This window comes from Astatotilapia calliptera, chromosome 20 (assembly GCF_900246225.1).
Source record: "Astatotilapia calliptera chromosome 20, fAstCal1.2, whole genome shotgun sequence".
NCBI classification, from domain to species: Eukaryota; Metazoa; Chordata; class Actinopteri; order Cichliformes; family Cichlidae; genus Astatotilapia; species Astatotilapia calliptera.
Genome location: NC_039321.1, coordinates 20,166,356 through 20,179,828, shown reverse-complemented (window position 1 = coordinate 20,179,828; position 13,473 = coordinate 20,166,356). Strand labels below are relative to the sequence as shown.

General features: G+C 39.8%; 1 protein-coding gene across 2 annotated transcripts; it reads right to left on the bottom strand.

Annotated features, from left to right (window-relative positions):
* Nucleotides 1-437: 437 nt before the first annotated feature.
* On the bottom strand, nt 438-13,361 carry LOC113012833 (neuronal acetylcholine receptor subunit alpha-2-like). Of its 2 annotated transcripts, XM_026153210.1 has the most exons (6): nt 12,967-13,361; nt 10,328-10,479; nt 9,056-9,100; nt 8,859-8,968; nt 5,500-6,931; nt 438-3,510 (listed from the first exon to the last, which is right to left on the bottom strand). In XM_026153210.1, the coding sequence occupies exons 1-6, from the start codon at nt 13,016-13,018 to the stop codon at nt 3,385-3,387; spliced, it is 1,917 nt and encodes a 638-aa protein (XP_026008995.1). In that variant the 5' UTR covers nt 13,019-13,361; the 3' UTR covers nt 438-3,384. The 2 variants fall into 2 exon arrangements, with proteins under 2 accessions (XP_026008995.1, XP_026008994.1); XM_026153209.1 differs by having other exon boundaries at nt 8,859-9,100.
* Between the last annotated feature and the right edge of the window lie 112 nt (nt 13,362-13,473).

Sequence of the window (13,473 nt, the reverse complement as noted above, 5' to 3'; positions counted from 1 at the left end):
CAAGGTGTGATCTCTGGGGAGGCCAAATCTATTGCTGATATTATTCCACTGTATTTTTTTCAGTCCAGGCATGCTTTTAATACACTACTAGTGTGTTTGGGATGATTGTAATGCTGAAAAATGAAACCAATCAGATGATTTCCATGATTTTTGCATGTTTTCTTCATTCTAAATTCCAATTCAATTTTGACAAAATCCAACTCCACTGGCTGAAATGCAGCCCCTGACCATGACAGAGCGTCCACCATACAATGCAAATGTCTGTAGATACTCACTGTTGTGCGTCTCTCCTAACATCCTGCATATTGACAGCAATTTGAAGCAGAAAAATTCTATTTTGGATTTACCCCACTAGATTCCCTTGCGCTGTCATTGATTTTCAGTTCAGTTCTTGTGCAATGTGGCATAGCTCAGCCTTTTCTCCCTGTTTCCCTTGCTTAAGAATGGCTTCTTGACAGCCACTCTTCCGCTGAGACCATTTCTGCTGAGGCTTCAGCGTACAGTCAACCGTCCAGATGCATCTCTCGGTTCCTGTGTCTAGTCTTTGCTGGATTTTACCTAGGACTTTCATCGATAGCTTTTAGGCCTCACAGTTCTTCTCTTTTCCTTTGCTTATCCAATTTTCACAGACTTTTTAAGGACAGTCCCCACACCATGCCATACCCATTATATATAGCTTAGTATTAGTAAGGAAGCAGCTATCATTAAGTTCATCTTCTTTGCAGGAAATAACCAACATTTTGAAATCAAAATGTCTACATTAATTATCCGAGCAGGGGCATATGTATCTCAGAAGACAATCACTTAATTGAAATTAGCACTGAAGGTCAATTTTTCATAAAGGTAAATTCAATAGCATGACATTTAGCTGTAATTAATAACACTGTGTACTTACATGGCATTTGGCATTGCTTCCTTGAGGAAGCCAACACAAAGGACCTTTATGGAGTTTTGCCATTTGCTTTTCTACAAGTATTTAATGCTGAAATTATGCATGAGATCTGTGCTGAAAAGGCATGGCTTATCATTTAATGAAAATTAGTTTGTGGTTTCATAAAGACCACGCTCATTTCATTTTAGAATTATAATAACAATATGCTGTGGTATTGTGTATCCTTGGAAAACTGGTGGGATAAATGGAAATTAATATCCGTTCATATATAAATCTTTGAATGCAGACAAAAGATTTAAACTCATGTTTGTCATATGCTACATTTTTGATGTTGCAACAAAGCCAGAGCACTCATTTGTATTTCAGGCTATCGCCACCTTTTTTTCTCCAGAGTTTGTGCTGAAACGTACGAATAAACAGGGAGCACGGCAGCTATTTCACCTTGTTCAAAGTGCAGTGTTTCCATATTGTGCTAAATTGCTGTTTTCTCTTGTCTGTGAATTTACATAATGATCAGTGGTTAGTCGTCTGCTGAGCAAGTGGAAATGCAATAGTTTGTTTGTTGAGGTCAAAATTGAGGTCATTACTTTGGGTATTCAGGTGTAACATTACATGCTTTTAAAGCTAATCGGATGTGGAGTTTTATTCACGTGGAGCTGCAGAGTGCTGATGTACGAACACAGGATTAAAGTGGAGTAATTGAATACTTTTTCTTTTCACACACAATTCAGTGATACACGTTTGTTCTGTTCCTCATGTTTCATCAGTTTTGTTTTGTTTTTGTTTCATTTCCACTTCTTTAAGTTATTTAGGCCAACAGTTCAAATTTCTAAAATAGAAATATTAAAAAAGGCTTTTCATAGATTCACATACCTAATCTAGATGCTTTCCATTTAGCTTTATTTTATTTTACATGAAATTAATATAAGTAGACATGTGCCTATAGCTCTTTATGTGACATAAAGAAATCAAACAAGGCTTTCAAAAACATCTCACAACCCACACGCATGACAAAGGTGAGGGTGAATTTGGCACAAAGGCAAAGAAATCAAAAAATACACCCAACAAAGAGTGTGAGGGTGTTAAAGAACTACATGGACTTGAACTGAAACTGAAGTGAAGCATCTAAACTAGAAATGTGTGTGCAAAATGTACAGTGATGTGCTTTTGAACTAAAATAAACAATGAAATAATTATTTAATGCAAAAAAAATCTGTCCGGTCAGCTGTACAGTTCTGTTAAGGCCCATAATTATTTAATGATTGCTTTACTTCTTGCAAATTTTATAAGTGCTCCTAAATATAGTATCTGCTTTAGCTATTCTTTGAGGACAGAGGGACACGTGAGATTAATTTCTGTAACGTATTTTAAAAAAAACATCCAAAAAGCAGGTCCTCCTGTGGAAGCAGCGAATGAATAAAACTAAATGTAGTTAAGTGTGAAACCCTCCTCTGCCAACTTATTTTAAAACACTGCAGTACAATTAACCTTTGCTCTGTGCATGAAATAGTTTTTCACAGAATAGTGGTGTACTCATTAATAAATTTTAATTATCTTTTTTTATATAGCTGTTGTAGATACTGAAAAGATCCATTATGGGAACCGACAGAAGTCAGGTCATAATGAAAGCGGAGAGGACGCTGGAATTAAATGTTGGAACTAATGAGTAACAAATTCATCTCAAAATCTTCAACGCCAAGGTAGAATAATAATATTACCAGCATCGCCACATTTATTGTCATCATCCATATCAGTTTCTGCTCTACTTGATAAACCAAAAGAAGCAAAAGAGATGGAAAGAATGACAACGATCTGCAGTAAAAGCAAAGAGAATGGCTGAATAGATGTGCTAGAGTTAGAAAGTTGCAAAGCTGCATGTTTGCTTACCTGTGGAGTGACTCTTGCACAAAGCAGGACACCTGAATGCACCCAGCCAAGAATTCTGGCAATTAGGTTTCAAAGAAACAATCGTTTTATGAACATGTGTATTTTTTTGTATTTGGCGAAAGCACTGTACATTGATCTGTTCCACAGTCCACATACTGCAACACTGACATTACTGAAGGAATGTTAAAAGTTAGCTATATATTCAACTTTACACAGTCTTATGAACAGCTCCCGGTGCCTACAGTCTTTGTCTGTCTGTGGCATCATCCATAGTTCTTCATGGGTTAGAGTCAATTTTTCACCGTTTTTTACAAGAGTATCTGATTGAGCCATACAGCTCAATGTCAGAACGGAGTGACATGGAAGGATATTTTTGCTGTTGGCCTTTTGCCCTCATAAAGAATTTATATGCCCACTGAAATCGATGATTGATATTTCATCTTGTCTTTTAGCGAGTAACCTTCCGATGACCCGGCCTAAGAGCGAGAAATGTGACAAGTAGTCCTTTTGAAAAACAGAAAATAAAAAGACCTTTTTTTTGTTAAGAGAATGGGGGAACACGTCCTTCTGTCTGTCCGTGTTCTCTTTCCCTTGATGCAGAGATTCTAGATCATTCCAGCCAGCCAAGGAGGAAGAAAGAGTCCCACAGATCCCAGTATACACACCAGCACAAACATCCAGAGGAATATCCTGTCAATGACCATGGCCACATACTTCCAGTCCTCCTTGACCTAGCAGAGAGGGGAAACAGCACAGGGGGACATTTCAAATTTCACTCCACACCACCTTCCTTTTCTACCTGTCAGTTTTCACCCTTGATTGATTTCTCACGAATGGCTGATTTTTTCATTATGAGTCTGCTATCTCTTAAATGTCAGTCAATCCTTGCTTGTGTCTCTTATGAAAAATTCAAGGTCAAATTGCGGAGGTCCCATTGTTTTAAAGACAGGCCTATTCTGGTTAGAGCTCGAAAGCGTATTGTGGCGTCGACGGTGACTGATGTCAGTGAATACAATAGGTTTTTATTACATTTGCTCACATATATCCTCCAGAAACGTATTTTTCCCCTCTCAGAAACTTTATAATTAGCATTTTATCACTATGTGCTGAATTTTTTTTAATTATTTGACATGTAATACTTGTTCCAAGCACAGTTTCAGGGTTATGTTTGAAAGCAATAAAGAAAATTCACTTGTCTAATGGTCAATTTTAATTAGGTTGCATAAGCATTTGTATGTGCGACTGTTCACACTGAGTTGCCCATAAGAGCTTCTAAATAAGACAGTGTTCTTTTATCATCAGAAAATCCCGATTACTGTTATTACTGACTCAGTCATGTCACTTTTATCTTGCTTTTTAATAATTAGCAATGGTAAATTGACTTGTCATTTATGGGTCTGATACTTGATTGTCATTATGTGTTTATGTGCTCTTCCTTTCTTGCATCCCTTCTGAGTTTTTGGGTATGCGCATCCTCAACATATGCAAAAGCCATGGGAGCAGTATATAAACATGTATGTAAATGCCAACAACAAATGTTTTGAAAAGAAACAAATATGATATTGAAAGTCTTATTATACTTTGTATGATTTACAGTGAGCAGAATCAGTAGTTTAAAAATATATTCGTGTTGGCAGGGGTGATTTGGCCCTGTTCTTTTTCTAGTCAATAACATTTTTAAAGCCTCCTCCTAGTACACAGCATAGACAGCAAAAAGTACAGTATGTGAACAATGCTGCATGCAGTGGAGCTCTGCATACATAGATGATAAAAAGCAGATAACAACATAACCATTTTTTATTTTTACGCAACACACAAAGGACAGCCCACACTGCTTAAAACACACTATTTTTCCAGTTATTCTGCAAAGCAGCACGCATTTATCTGAGAACTGTAACACGATTTAGTTGTTGTCACTCAGTGCCTGAGTTCAGCTTAGCTGGATCTCTGACATGCAAAATAACAGGGTTACTTGTTTGTTCAGGATTACTTTCATCCTCTTTTGCACGAGAAAAGAAAGAAGGGGAGGAGCACTGCTTGGTGGGAGTGAGCACAGGGAACATACATGTAGGCTTTTTGCATGGAAGTACATTTCACCCCTGTAGGATCCAGTCAGAATCTACTGTTTTTATTTAATGTTCCTCTGACACCTTAAATGCCTGCAGGCAAAAGATGCGAGGTAGTTATGGGGTTTTTTTTTTACAAACAAACTGACCTTTTAGAAATGTGCCCGCTGAGGTACCATGTTTCTCCTGCTGGGATCTGACTAATTTTGAAATTGAACAAATCGTGACAGATCAGGTATTGGATTTTATTCTCCCATTTACTTCAGTCTCTAAATGGTAGCTCAAAATTACACAGTGTGGTTTTTGTCCTGTCTGTCTCCTCTCATTCCCAACTAGCCGTGGCAGATAGCTCCCTGAGCCCGGTTCTGCCGGAGGCTTCTTCCTGTTAAAAGGGAGTTTCTCCTTCCCACTGTTGCCAAGCGCTTGCTCATAGGGGGTCATTTGATTGTTTTGGGGTTTCTTTTTCAAATTATTGTAGGGTCTTAACACTAAAATATAAAGCACCTTGAGGTGACTGCTGTTGGGATTTGGCAATAGATAAATCAAAAATTGTGCTAAAAGCCCTTATTTAATTTCTGAAAGGATTTCACTTGTGTTTAAAACAGAATATTTAGAAACATTATTACCAAGGCTTGATCGTTTCTGTCTACTCACTGAAAAGTCTGCATCTTCTGCCCTGAGATGATCAGCGATGTACTGCACTCCCTCTATAGCCCGTTTCATAGCTGGAGAAATAGTTGGAATCACAGCATCCTGTTGGGTACTTGCATCTTTTGTGGACTCTGCTGTTAGGGTTTCTGCTAGCTCATCTGTAGGAGGAGTTTTTTTCAACTGCCCCATTATTCCAGAGACCCCATCATCATGCAGACAGCAGTACTGGACACTGCTGGAGCGACACAGATGTCTGGCTTTCTGAGGAAGCGACTTCTGTTGGTCACACATTTGCTCTACGCTGTGGGAGCGACCATTTGGGGCCAGTCTACTTGGTTCTTCCCTCGACAGGTTGCGAAGTGGACCCAGTGGCAAAGTTGGGGGCAATGACAATTGGGAAGAAGACGAGGCCGCTGAGTTGTGTCTGCGTAGGGGTTGCTTCTCTGAGAGAACTGAATACTGACCAGATGTGGATCGGCTGAAAATGTCGGCCTTCAGTGGGTGATCTTCTTCATTGTGCTTCCCAAGAGGGGAAGAAGGTGGAGATGGTGAGCAGACGAGGATGCTTGGGCTGTCAGACTGTGTCCTTGGGATTATATTTTCAGCCTGGGCCATTTGTATTAGCCCAGTCTCTAGGCCTGTCCAGAAGGCCTGAGAGTTGCCTGTGGCAGATATCGTTGTTGGACGGTGCATCATCTCAATAAGCTTCTTGCAGTGCTGCTTTGCGGTGCCTGGCGGACGCTTCATGAAGAGGACCTGAGGTACCAAGTCCAGGAATACTCTGCGGACCCAGTGAGGCATGCCATGTGTTTGTGGGGATCGGTGGTGTACATTCAACACAAAGACGGTAATTATGATGGAGAGCGTGACAAAGACCATAGTGAACAGCAGGTATTCACCAATCAGTGGTATGACCAGAGATGTAGATGGTATTATCTCTGTTATCAGCAGGAGGAACACTGTTAAGGACAGTAGCACTGAAATGCACAAGGTAATCTTCTCGCCACACTGGGAAGGCAAATAGAACACCAGCACAGTCAAGCAGGAGATAAGCAGACAGGGGATAATAAGGTTTATAGTGTAGAACAATGGAAGCCTCCGAATGATGAAGTAGTAAGTGATGTCTGCATAGATCTCTGTGCAGCACTCATACTTTTTTGTATTGTACTTGCCCACTGCATTGACAATCACCCACTCCCCGCTCTCCCAGTAGTCCATCTGGTCCACATCACCGGCCATGCTGATCAGATCGATCTTGGCACGGTCATAGGTCCAAGAGCCGAACTTCATCTTGCAGCTTTGCTGGTCAAAAGGGAAAAACGTGACATCTATGCTGCATGAAGACTTATAAATGGCTGGTGGCATCCACTTTATCTGGCCATCGTAGAACAGATGCGCCTTTGTGAAGTGAGTAACTGCAAAGTCACCGTCGGCACTGCAGATGAAGACCAGGGGAGAAAGGTGGAAACACATATATCAGACTCACATCACATTTTAGCCCCTCTTTAATAAAGGAATTTTATAAGTTTAATTCTGGGTGATTTCTTCAAGCACTACTTTAAAATGTTCAAGGTCAGTCGCAGCTCACAGGTAGAGTAGATGTTCAGTTGCCATGGAGGTAACTAAGTCTTTTTCATTGGAAAACTCAAGTAACAAATAAGATTTTTTGCTCAATAGATACAGGAGAAAGTTAAAGAAGTGGTGTTATCCGTTTTTACAGTTTCTAACCCTGTGAAATTCAGGGGTCGAGACTAATTTAAAATGTATTTAAAAGATTAAGTATTCTGAGTCATCAAATAAAAAGTGAAAATGTCTTCATCTATGTCAATGACACTTATGTTTATGTGTGTACATCTCTAAATGGGCAAGATGTCATGTCTTTAACATTCTGTTGGTGTCCAGTTTGTTCATTATTCAGTTCATTCACAGTCTGTTGTTGCCTTTTTGTTATCTCTTCATGCTCTACTTGTGTTTGAGTCTGTCTCCATTGAGTTACTTCCTGTTTTATTTTGGTGTTCCTTGTCATTTTCTTTTCTTTTTTTGCAGTTCCTGTGTCTCATTATCCCTGATTTGTTCCAGCTGTGTTCCCCATCTTTTTCCACCAGCCTCATTAGCTTTTGTATTTATTGTCTCAGTCTTCCCTTGTCCTTCGTTGAGTGGCTCCATATTTCTGTGTGTTCTCTAATGTTTCTCTGAGTCTTGTAGTATTTGTTAGTGTTTCCTATCCTGGAGTAATTATTCCTCATTATTCCATTTTCCCGTTCTTATTTTGGACTGTTTCCCTTTCATCAATCCTCCACTTAATGCTTGCTTTATGCTGCACATTGCATTTGGGTCCGCATGCAGCTACCACTTTCCACACAGCTTATGATTTTCTGTTTAGAGACGTTTATGGAACAATTCAGTGCTAACATGATATAATTTTCGAGACGTGAATAAGGTCTTCATGAGCCAGAGGAAAACAGAACTTGAAGATACAGTTTTGTCTCAGATCTGAAATCTCCTTTGTGTACACAACAGTCCTGCTTTTACACACCTGATACCAGTTATTACATCCACCCTCATCGTGTGAACCAGCAATCTCAGTTCTACATCTCAAGGTGCAGAGCTCATTCCAAACCATTCAGCGCAAGTCTACAGAGGAAATAGCTTGAACCTATGTAATCAGAAAACCCTTTTGATGTTTATTTTCTCTGAATGGACATGCAGGCTATTCACAATGTAACATTTTGCTGTTTAAATCAATGCTGTTTACAAAAGTCTTTGAGATATTGTGTCACAAATGCACTTCACAAGTGAGATCGCCATGTTTTGCCTTACTAATTAAAAGAGAGAAGTGACAAAGGTTCAGTCATTTCACCATGAAAACAACAATCTTTGTTCAATAACTTAAAAGTTGGATATTTAGCAAATTCTTTCATGAAATTTTCTTTCCTATTAGCCGACTTTTGGAAAAAATATTAATCCAGGTTTACTTGAGGTGCTCATACTAGATGCATTTTATCGTTGAAATACATCCAGTTACATTTCACCTTCTTATTCCCAGCCAAATATATTACTTTCTGTCATACTGAGCTTTGTTTGTAACCACATCCATTAGGAGTGACCTTGTTCACATATATTTCAACTAAATTACTTTATGACATTGGCACAGGACAAGATGTTTGGCACAACAGCAGATTCTTCGTGTTTTCCCTCAAGTCATGCCATCTGTTGGAATTAAACCACCAGAATCTGAGCATTACTTGCCATATGATCATTTTTACATTGAAATGTTGACATTTAAAACGCACAGGAAGCACACTGTGGGCCTGAAAAGAATCTAAATTTCATATAGCACAAAAAGGTGTTTCCTTCCTCACTTGTTGTAGAGGACAATGTCGGGTCTCCAGATAATCTCTGAGGGGATACGTATGGAGGTGACATTTTCATAATCCTCTGGGTTCCAGCGGAGTTTGTAATCGTTCCATTCCTGTTGCAAAACATTAATCATATTTATGCATCGCAGCGTTATACTGGACTGTATTTCACATGCCTTTTCTCTATCATCTTTTCTTACTTGCTTAACCCAGACATTTGTAGTCATCATCTGGTTCTTCTCATCCTTTTATGGAAAACAGAAAAGAGGATTACTCTGATTACAATGAATTCAACGTCCATCAGCACTTTATTACCACTGAGATAGAATTGAGTTTTTTCTTTCTCTCTTTTTTATGGTCCTGCCCCAAACTCATGGGGATGGGATTTTGTCCCCATAAGTGAGTGTTAGTCCCCACAAGTACAGTAGTAGTAGTAGTAGTAGGCCCCACACACACACACACACACACACACACACACACACACATTCATGAATCATTTCTAGAACAAATCAACCAGAACAAAAAACACTTTCACTTCTTTGCAGGCAAGCTGCTTTCTCCAGCTCTTCCCTGGGAACTTCTAAGACACAGCAGGCAGTGAATGCACTGTGCAGGAGAAGACAACTTCACCTAAAGTTGACTCTCACCGGCAGGCAGGTGGAGAAAGTACTGTCAACTAATTGTTTGTCATAAACCTGAAAAGTCATCCCCTGCAGCACAGTCTTGCACTGGGTAACTTTTAAATGGCTCTGCATGGCAGTCGGGTGTTTATATAATCATTTTTACCTTAGTCAACAGAATCTCAGTGACATTTGTGTAAAATGCATACTAAAAGCTTGCACTTAAAACCACAGGAGGTCTGGAATGCAAAGATACCAACATGACGAGAGGGGTTAACGAAGTTATTTTTGTCTAGAGCAGCTGTGTCTGGATTGCTGCTCAGGAGACAGATTTGAATATTTACTGTCTGTGTTAGCATACTTGACAAGTGAATTTAATTTGGGAAAATAATGCATTGTCTTCTGTTGGTGTGCTTTCATTTCCGCTGATTTATCTCTCTTGCGTGGTGTATCTTTCAGCTAGTAATTACCAATATACAGCACATAAGACAGAATCTCCTCCCAACATAACACTCATAATAATGAAACACATGTCTCATGCCCATTCAACAAGCCAGGATGTTTGTAATTACAAGGATAGCTTTTTTGTTAAATCGTTACAACTTTAGTGATATATGTATTTAGATATTTACATAAATGGTAACTTAATTACAGGTAGTTAAAAAAAGCTATTTAATGATCAGAGTCCCATTATGGAGCCATAACATCGAAATGTCTCGCAGTCGTTTCTTTTCTCCTCAAAGAAGAAACACACAGATCGTGTTATTTTTGAAGGGCACAGTGGTAGCTAGACTTTAATGTCCAGTCGTAGATGTTGATGGAAACTTAACAAAGATGTCAGCTATTACTTACCACATCAATTAGCTGAGCGATAGATAGTCCAAAGTGGACTAGTACTGTATCTGTAGTGTTCCTCACAGGTCGGGAGAGCTTATTGTAATTTGCAAACAGATTCTGGAGCAGCCTCTCTTCAGCGTGGGCACGGGGTCCAAGTTGGAAACACACTGAGGCCAGAAATGAGAAAAAAATTCAACAAAACAAGAAGCTGAGATTAATCGTGTGCCGTCCTGTTTATGTAATTTAAACGAGACCAATTGATCTTTACTTAGAACTGCAACTGCAATGCATAGGATATTCTTTCCTACGGTTTTTTTTTTTTTTTAACTCCATGGTGATTTGTACCAGTTGATTTTGTGCAGGGCTCTCGTGCATATTCTCATAACCATTTTGAATTGTTTCTATTTTTGTTCACATATTCATGAAATACAGAGCAGAACTTTATACGAATACTATTAATGTTGAAAATATTTGCTTCCATTCACAATACATTAATCTGTAATGGATTGAGCTGATGCTACGATACCAAAGAATACAGAGTGTAATCTAAAAGTAGGGTGACCTCTATTATACAGCTGGCCTATGGTTACATGAGACGGGATCTGAGAGACGGGACAAATCAGGATGGAGGGTTTGGGGTGGGGGGGGTTGCATAAAAGGAATAAGAGGAAGGAACAAACGTGCTGATGGAGCGATCTGTCCAGACGTTTCCCTCACCACCCTCCTCCACCCACCCTCCACTCTCTCCCTCTCCCTTTCTTCCTTTCAACAGCCGTCCTGATGAAGCAACTCAATCAGATCCCTCGGCACTGAGAAGGACCCGGCGAGGTCTGGGGACAATTAAAGAGAAAGGGATGATCCTGTGCCTTCGACAGGACGACGTCCTTTGCATTTTGGTTCTTTCCTTTCACATTCACTTGGGCACTTTTCCATTATAAACCTTGTTGCATCTGTGCAGGTAATTCATTGTGTTTGCAATCTTTCAGAGGCAGTGATTGATTTAACTGGCCTCACTGATATTTTATCATCTCTAGCAGTACCACACAGTTCAATGTCTTTCTTTCTCTTTGGATTTAATTTGTTTTGTCAAATATCACATGAAAAAAATAATCCTAAAGAGGACCCTTCCAAACTAGATTCTTGTGGTTTCTGGACAACATTAATATATTCGCCAAACACACTTGCTTGGCTCAGGCCCCTATAGAAAGGACGTGAGAGGACCTTTCTATAGGCTTCCATTAGTAACTTCCACTTTTCTAAGGCTATATTATTCCAAACGCCCCTTACTTGTATCCTTAAAATAGCGATACAGGTGTTGTTGCCATGCTGCTGGCCTTCCTCTTGGGTCCTTCTCCCCACTCAATCAAAGTTGATGGGCTGTCTTTCAGTTGACTGAAAACTGGCATCCACTATTTTTAAAAGCTTGGGATCGATATCTTATTAAATGGATATAGTTTCTTTTTTCTTTCATGTCTTGTCTTCCTGTTTTCACCTGGATCTGTTTGACATTTCCAGACACCCAACAACCTTGAAATGCTGTTACACGTTCAGACGAGAGAGGCCGTCAAAGGTGGCGTTTGTTTTATCGCATCAAATTCTAGCATTATCTGTTGAATGCGACCAATATTAAACTAAACCGGAGGCTCAAGTACATTCTAAATCAGCCTTGGGACTAATGGGTTTATATGGGAGAGCTCACAGGGTGTTGTGACTTTGGTAAAAAATGCAGATTAGAGCAATAATCTTTGCAGGGAAAAGTAGGCAACTGTTAGATGAGTTTACTTCTACATGGTGTGTTCTCCATTACACTATGAATAAGACTCATGCAGACTGTGATGATGCCAGTGTCTGTCACTCGTTATCGTGAAGTTTTTCTTATATTGCTGTATTTTACAGTTTTCTGAAGCTACAGCAAAGCCTGATGAGTTATTTGGACGTGTCAGAGCTACTGGGTCCAAATCTGTCCTCATCTGATCAATGCTGTCTCATAGGACAGTATTGCATCAGAAGCAAATTAGTTTTCACTCAAGTGAATACTACACAACCAGGCAGATGAAGCTTGTTACCAGGCTACAAAGCTCGCGTAGCAACACAGGCAGTTTCTATCCTTCAGCAGCAAACTACAGAAAACAAGTTTTTTTGTCCCAAAGGTCGTGTGTTTTTATGGTTGTATTGTTCATTGTGCCAAATTAGCCCTCAGCAAAAATCATTGCCTGTCTAATAAGTAATGAGACTGGGGTGGACTGAATATAGATGACTGGGGTAAGGAGAGAGGCTTATATTAAATAGAAAAGCAAGGCCATCTGATGCCTTTCAGTCGTTTCTCTGAATTGCCCTGCTATTTAGGGCAAATCTATTGAAATGGCACAAATACAGGCAGTTCTTTTGAGTCATGCAGTAAATTTCTTTGTAAGCCAACTTTGTTGATGCTGATAAACTTGACCAGCGTGATATTTTAAACAGAAAAAAGAGGAGTGGAAAAAAAATCTAATTTGAGATGATTAGTAGCTAAAAAACCCTCCTCTTTCAATATATACTTCTGCCTTCAGCAAAAATGAAAAATGCATAAACATCCTTCGCATCGGTTTCCCCTATGTTGAAAAATAAAATGACAGATGATGCAGCTTTAATGACAGCACGGTGGAATTATTTACCTTGTGGAGGAAGAGTGAAGAAAAGTAAGCTCAAACATTTGTAGAAATCCATAGTGATCCAGCAGTACCCAACTCTATCAGTGAACTCCCTCCAACTTCTGCTGGATTTCAGTCATAGCAGAAGTGATCAAACCTGGAAAGTCTGCCCTGTGACAGCAGGTCGTCAAGGGGTTCAGATCAGGTTAATAAACACCCAGACGCAGAGGTCACGTCAGTCTGAGTCAACCCAGGGTCCGGCGGTCCTCCTGATTCCATCTCTCCATCTTTTCACAATCTCTTTTGTCCAGTCATAGCAGTATGAAGGACCCACAGACACATAGTGTAGTTTTTCTCATCCAACACTTCAAAGTCCCTCCTCCTCCTTCCACTGGAATCCTTCATCCAAGTGTGGCTGGCTTATCCTTCTCTTCTCCACCCTCCCTGTCAACATTACTCCCTCCCTCGCCTCTCATCTCTCCGCCTCCTCACCTCATCTCTCCCTCTCTCTCTTTCTCTCCCCCCTCTCTC

Excerpts from the sequence above, each read along its gene's own strand:
- LOC113012833 (XM_026153209.1), bottom strand. The coding sequence starts at position 13,018 with ATGGATTTCTACAAATGTTTGAGCTTACTTTTCTTCACTCTTCCTCCA. Across the intron at positions 9,101-10,327 it reads TCGCTCAGCTAATTGATGTG|GATGAGAAGAACCAGATGAT; the intron begins GTAAGTAATAGC and ends TTTCCATAAAAG. Across the intron at positions 3,511-5,499 it reads CAGAAGATGCAGACTTTTCA|GTCAAGGAGGACTGGAAGTA; the intron begins GTGAGTAGACAG and ends CCTCTCTGCTAG.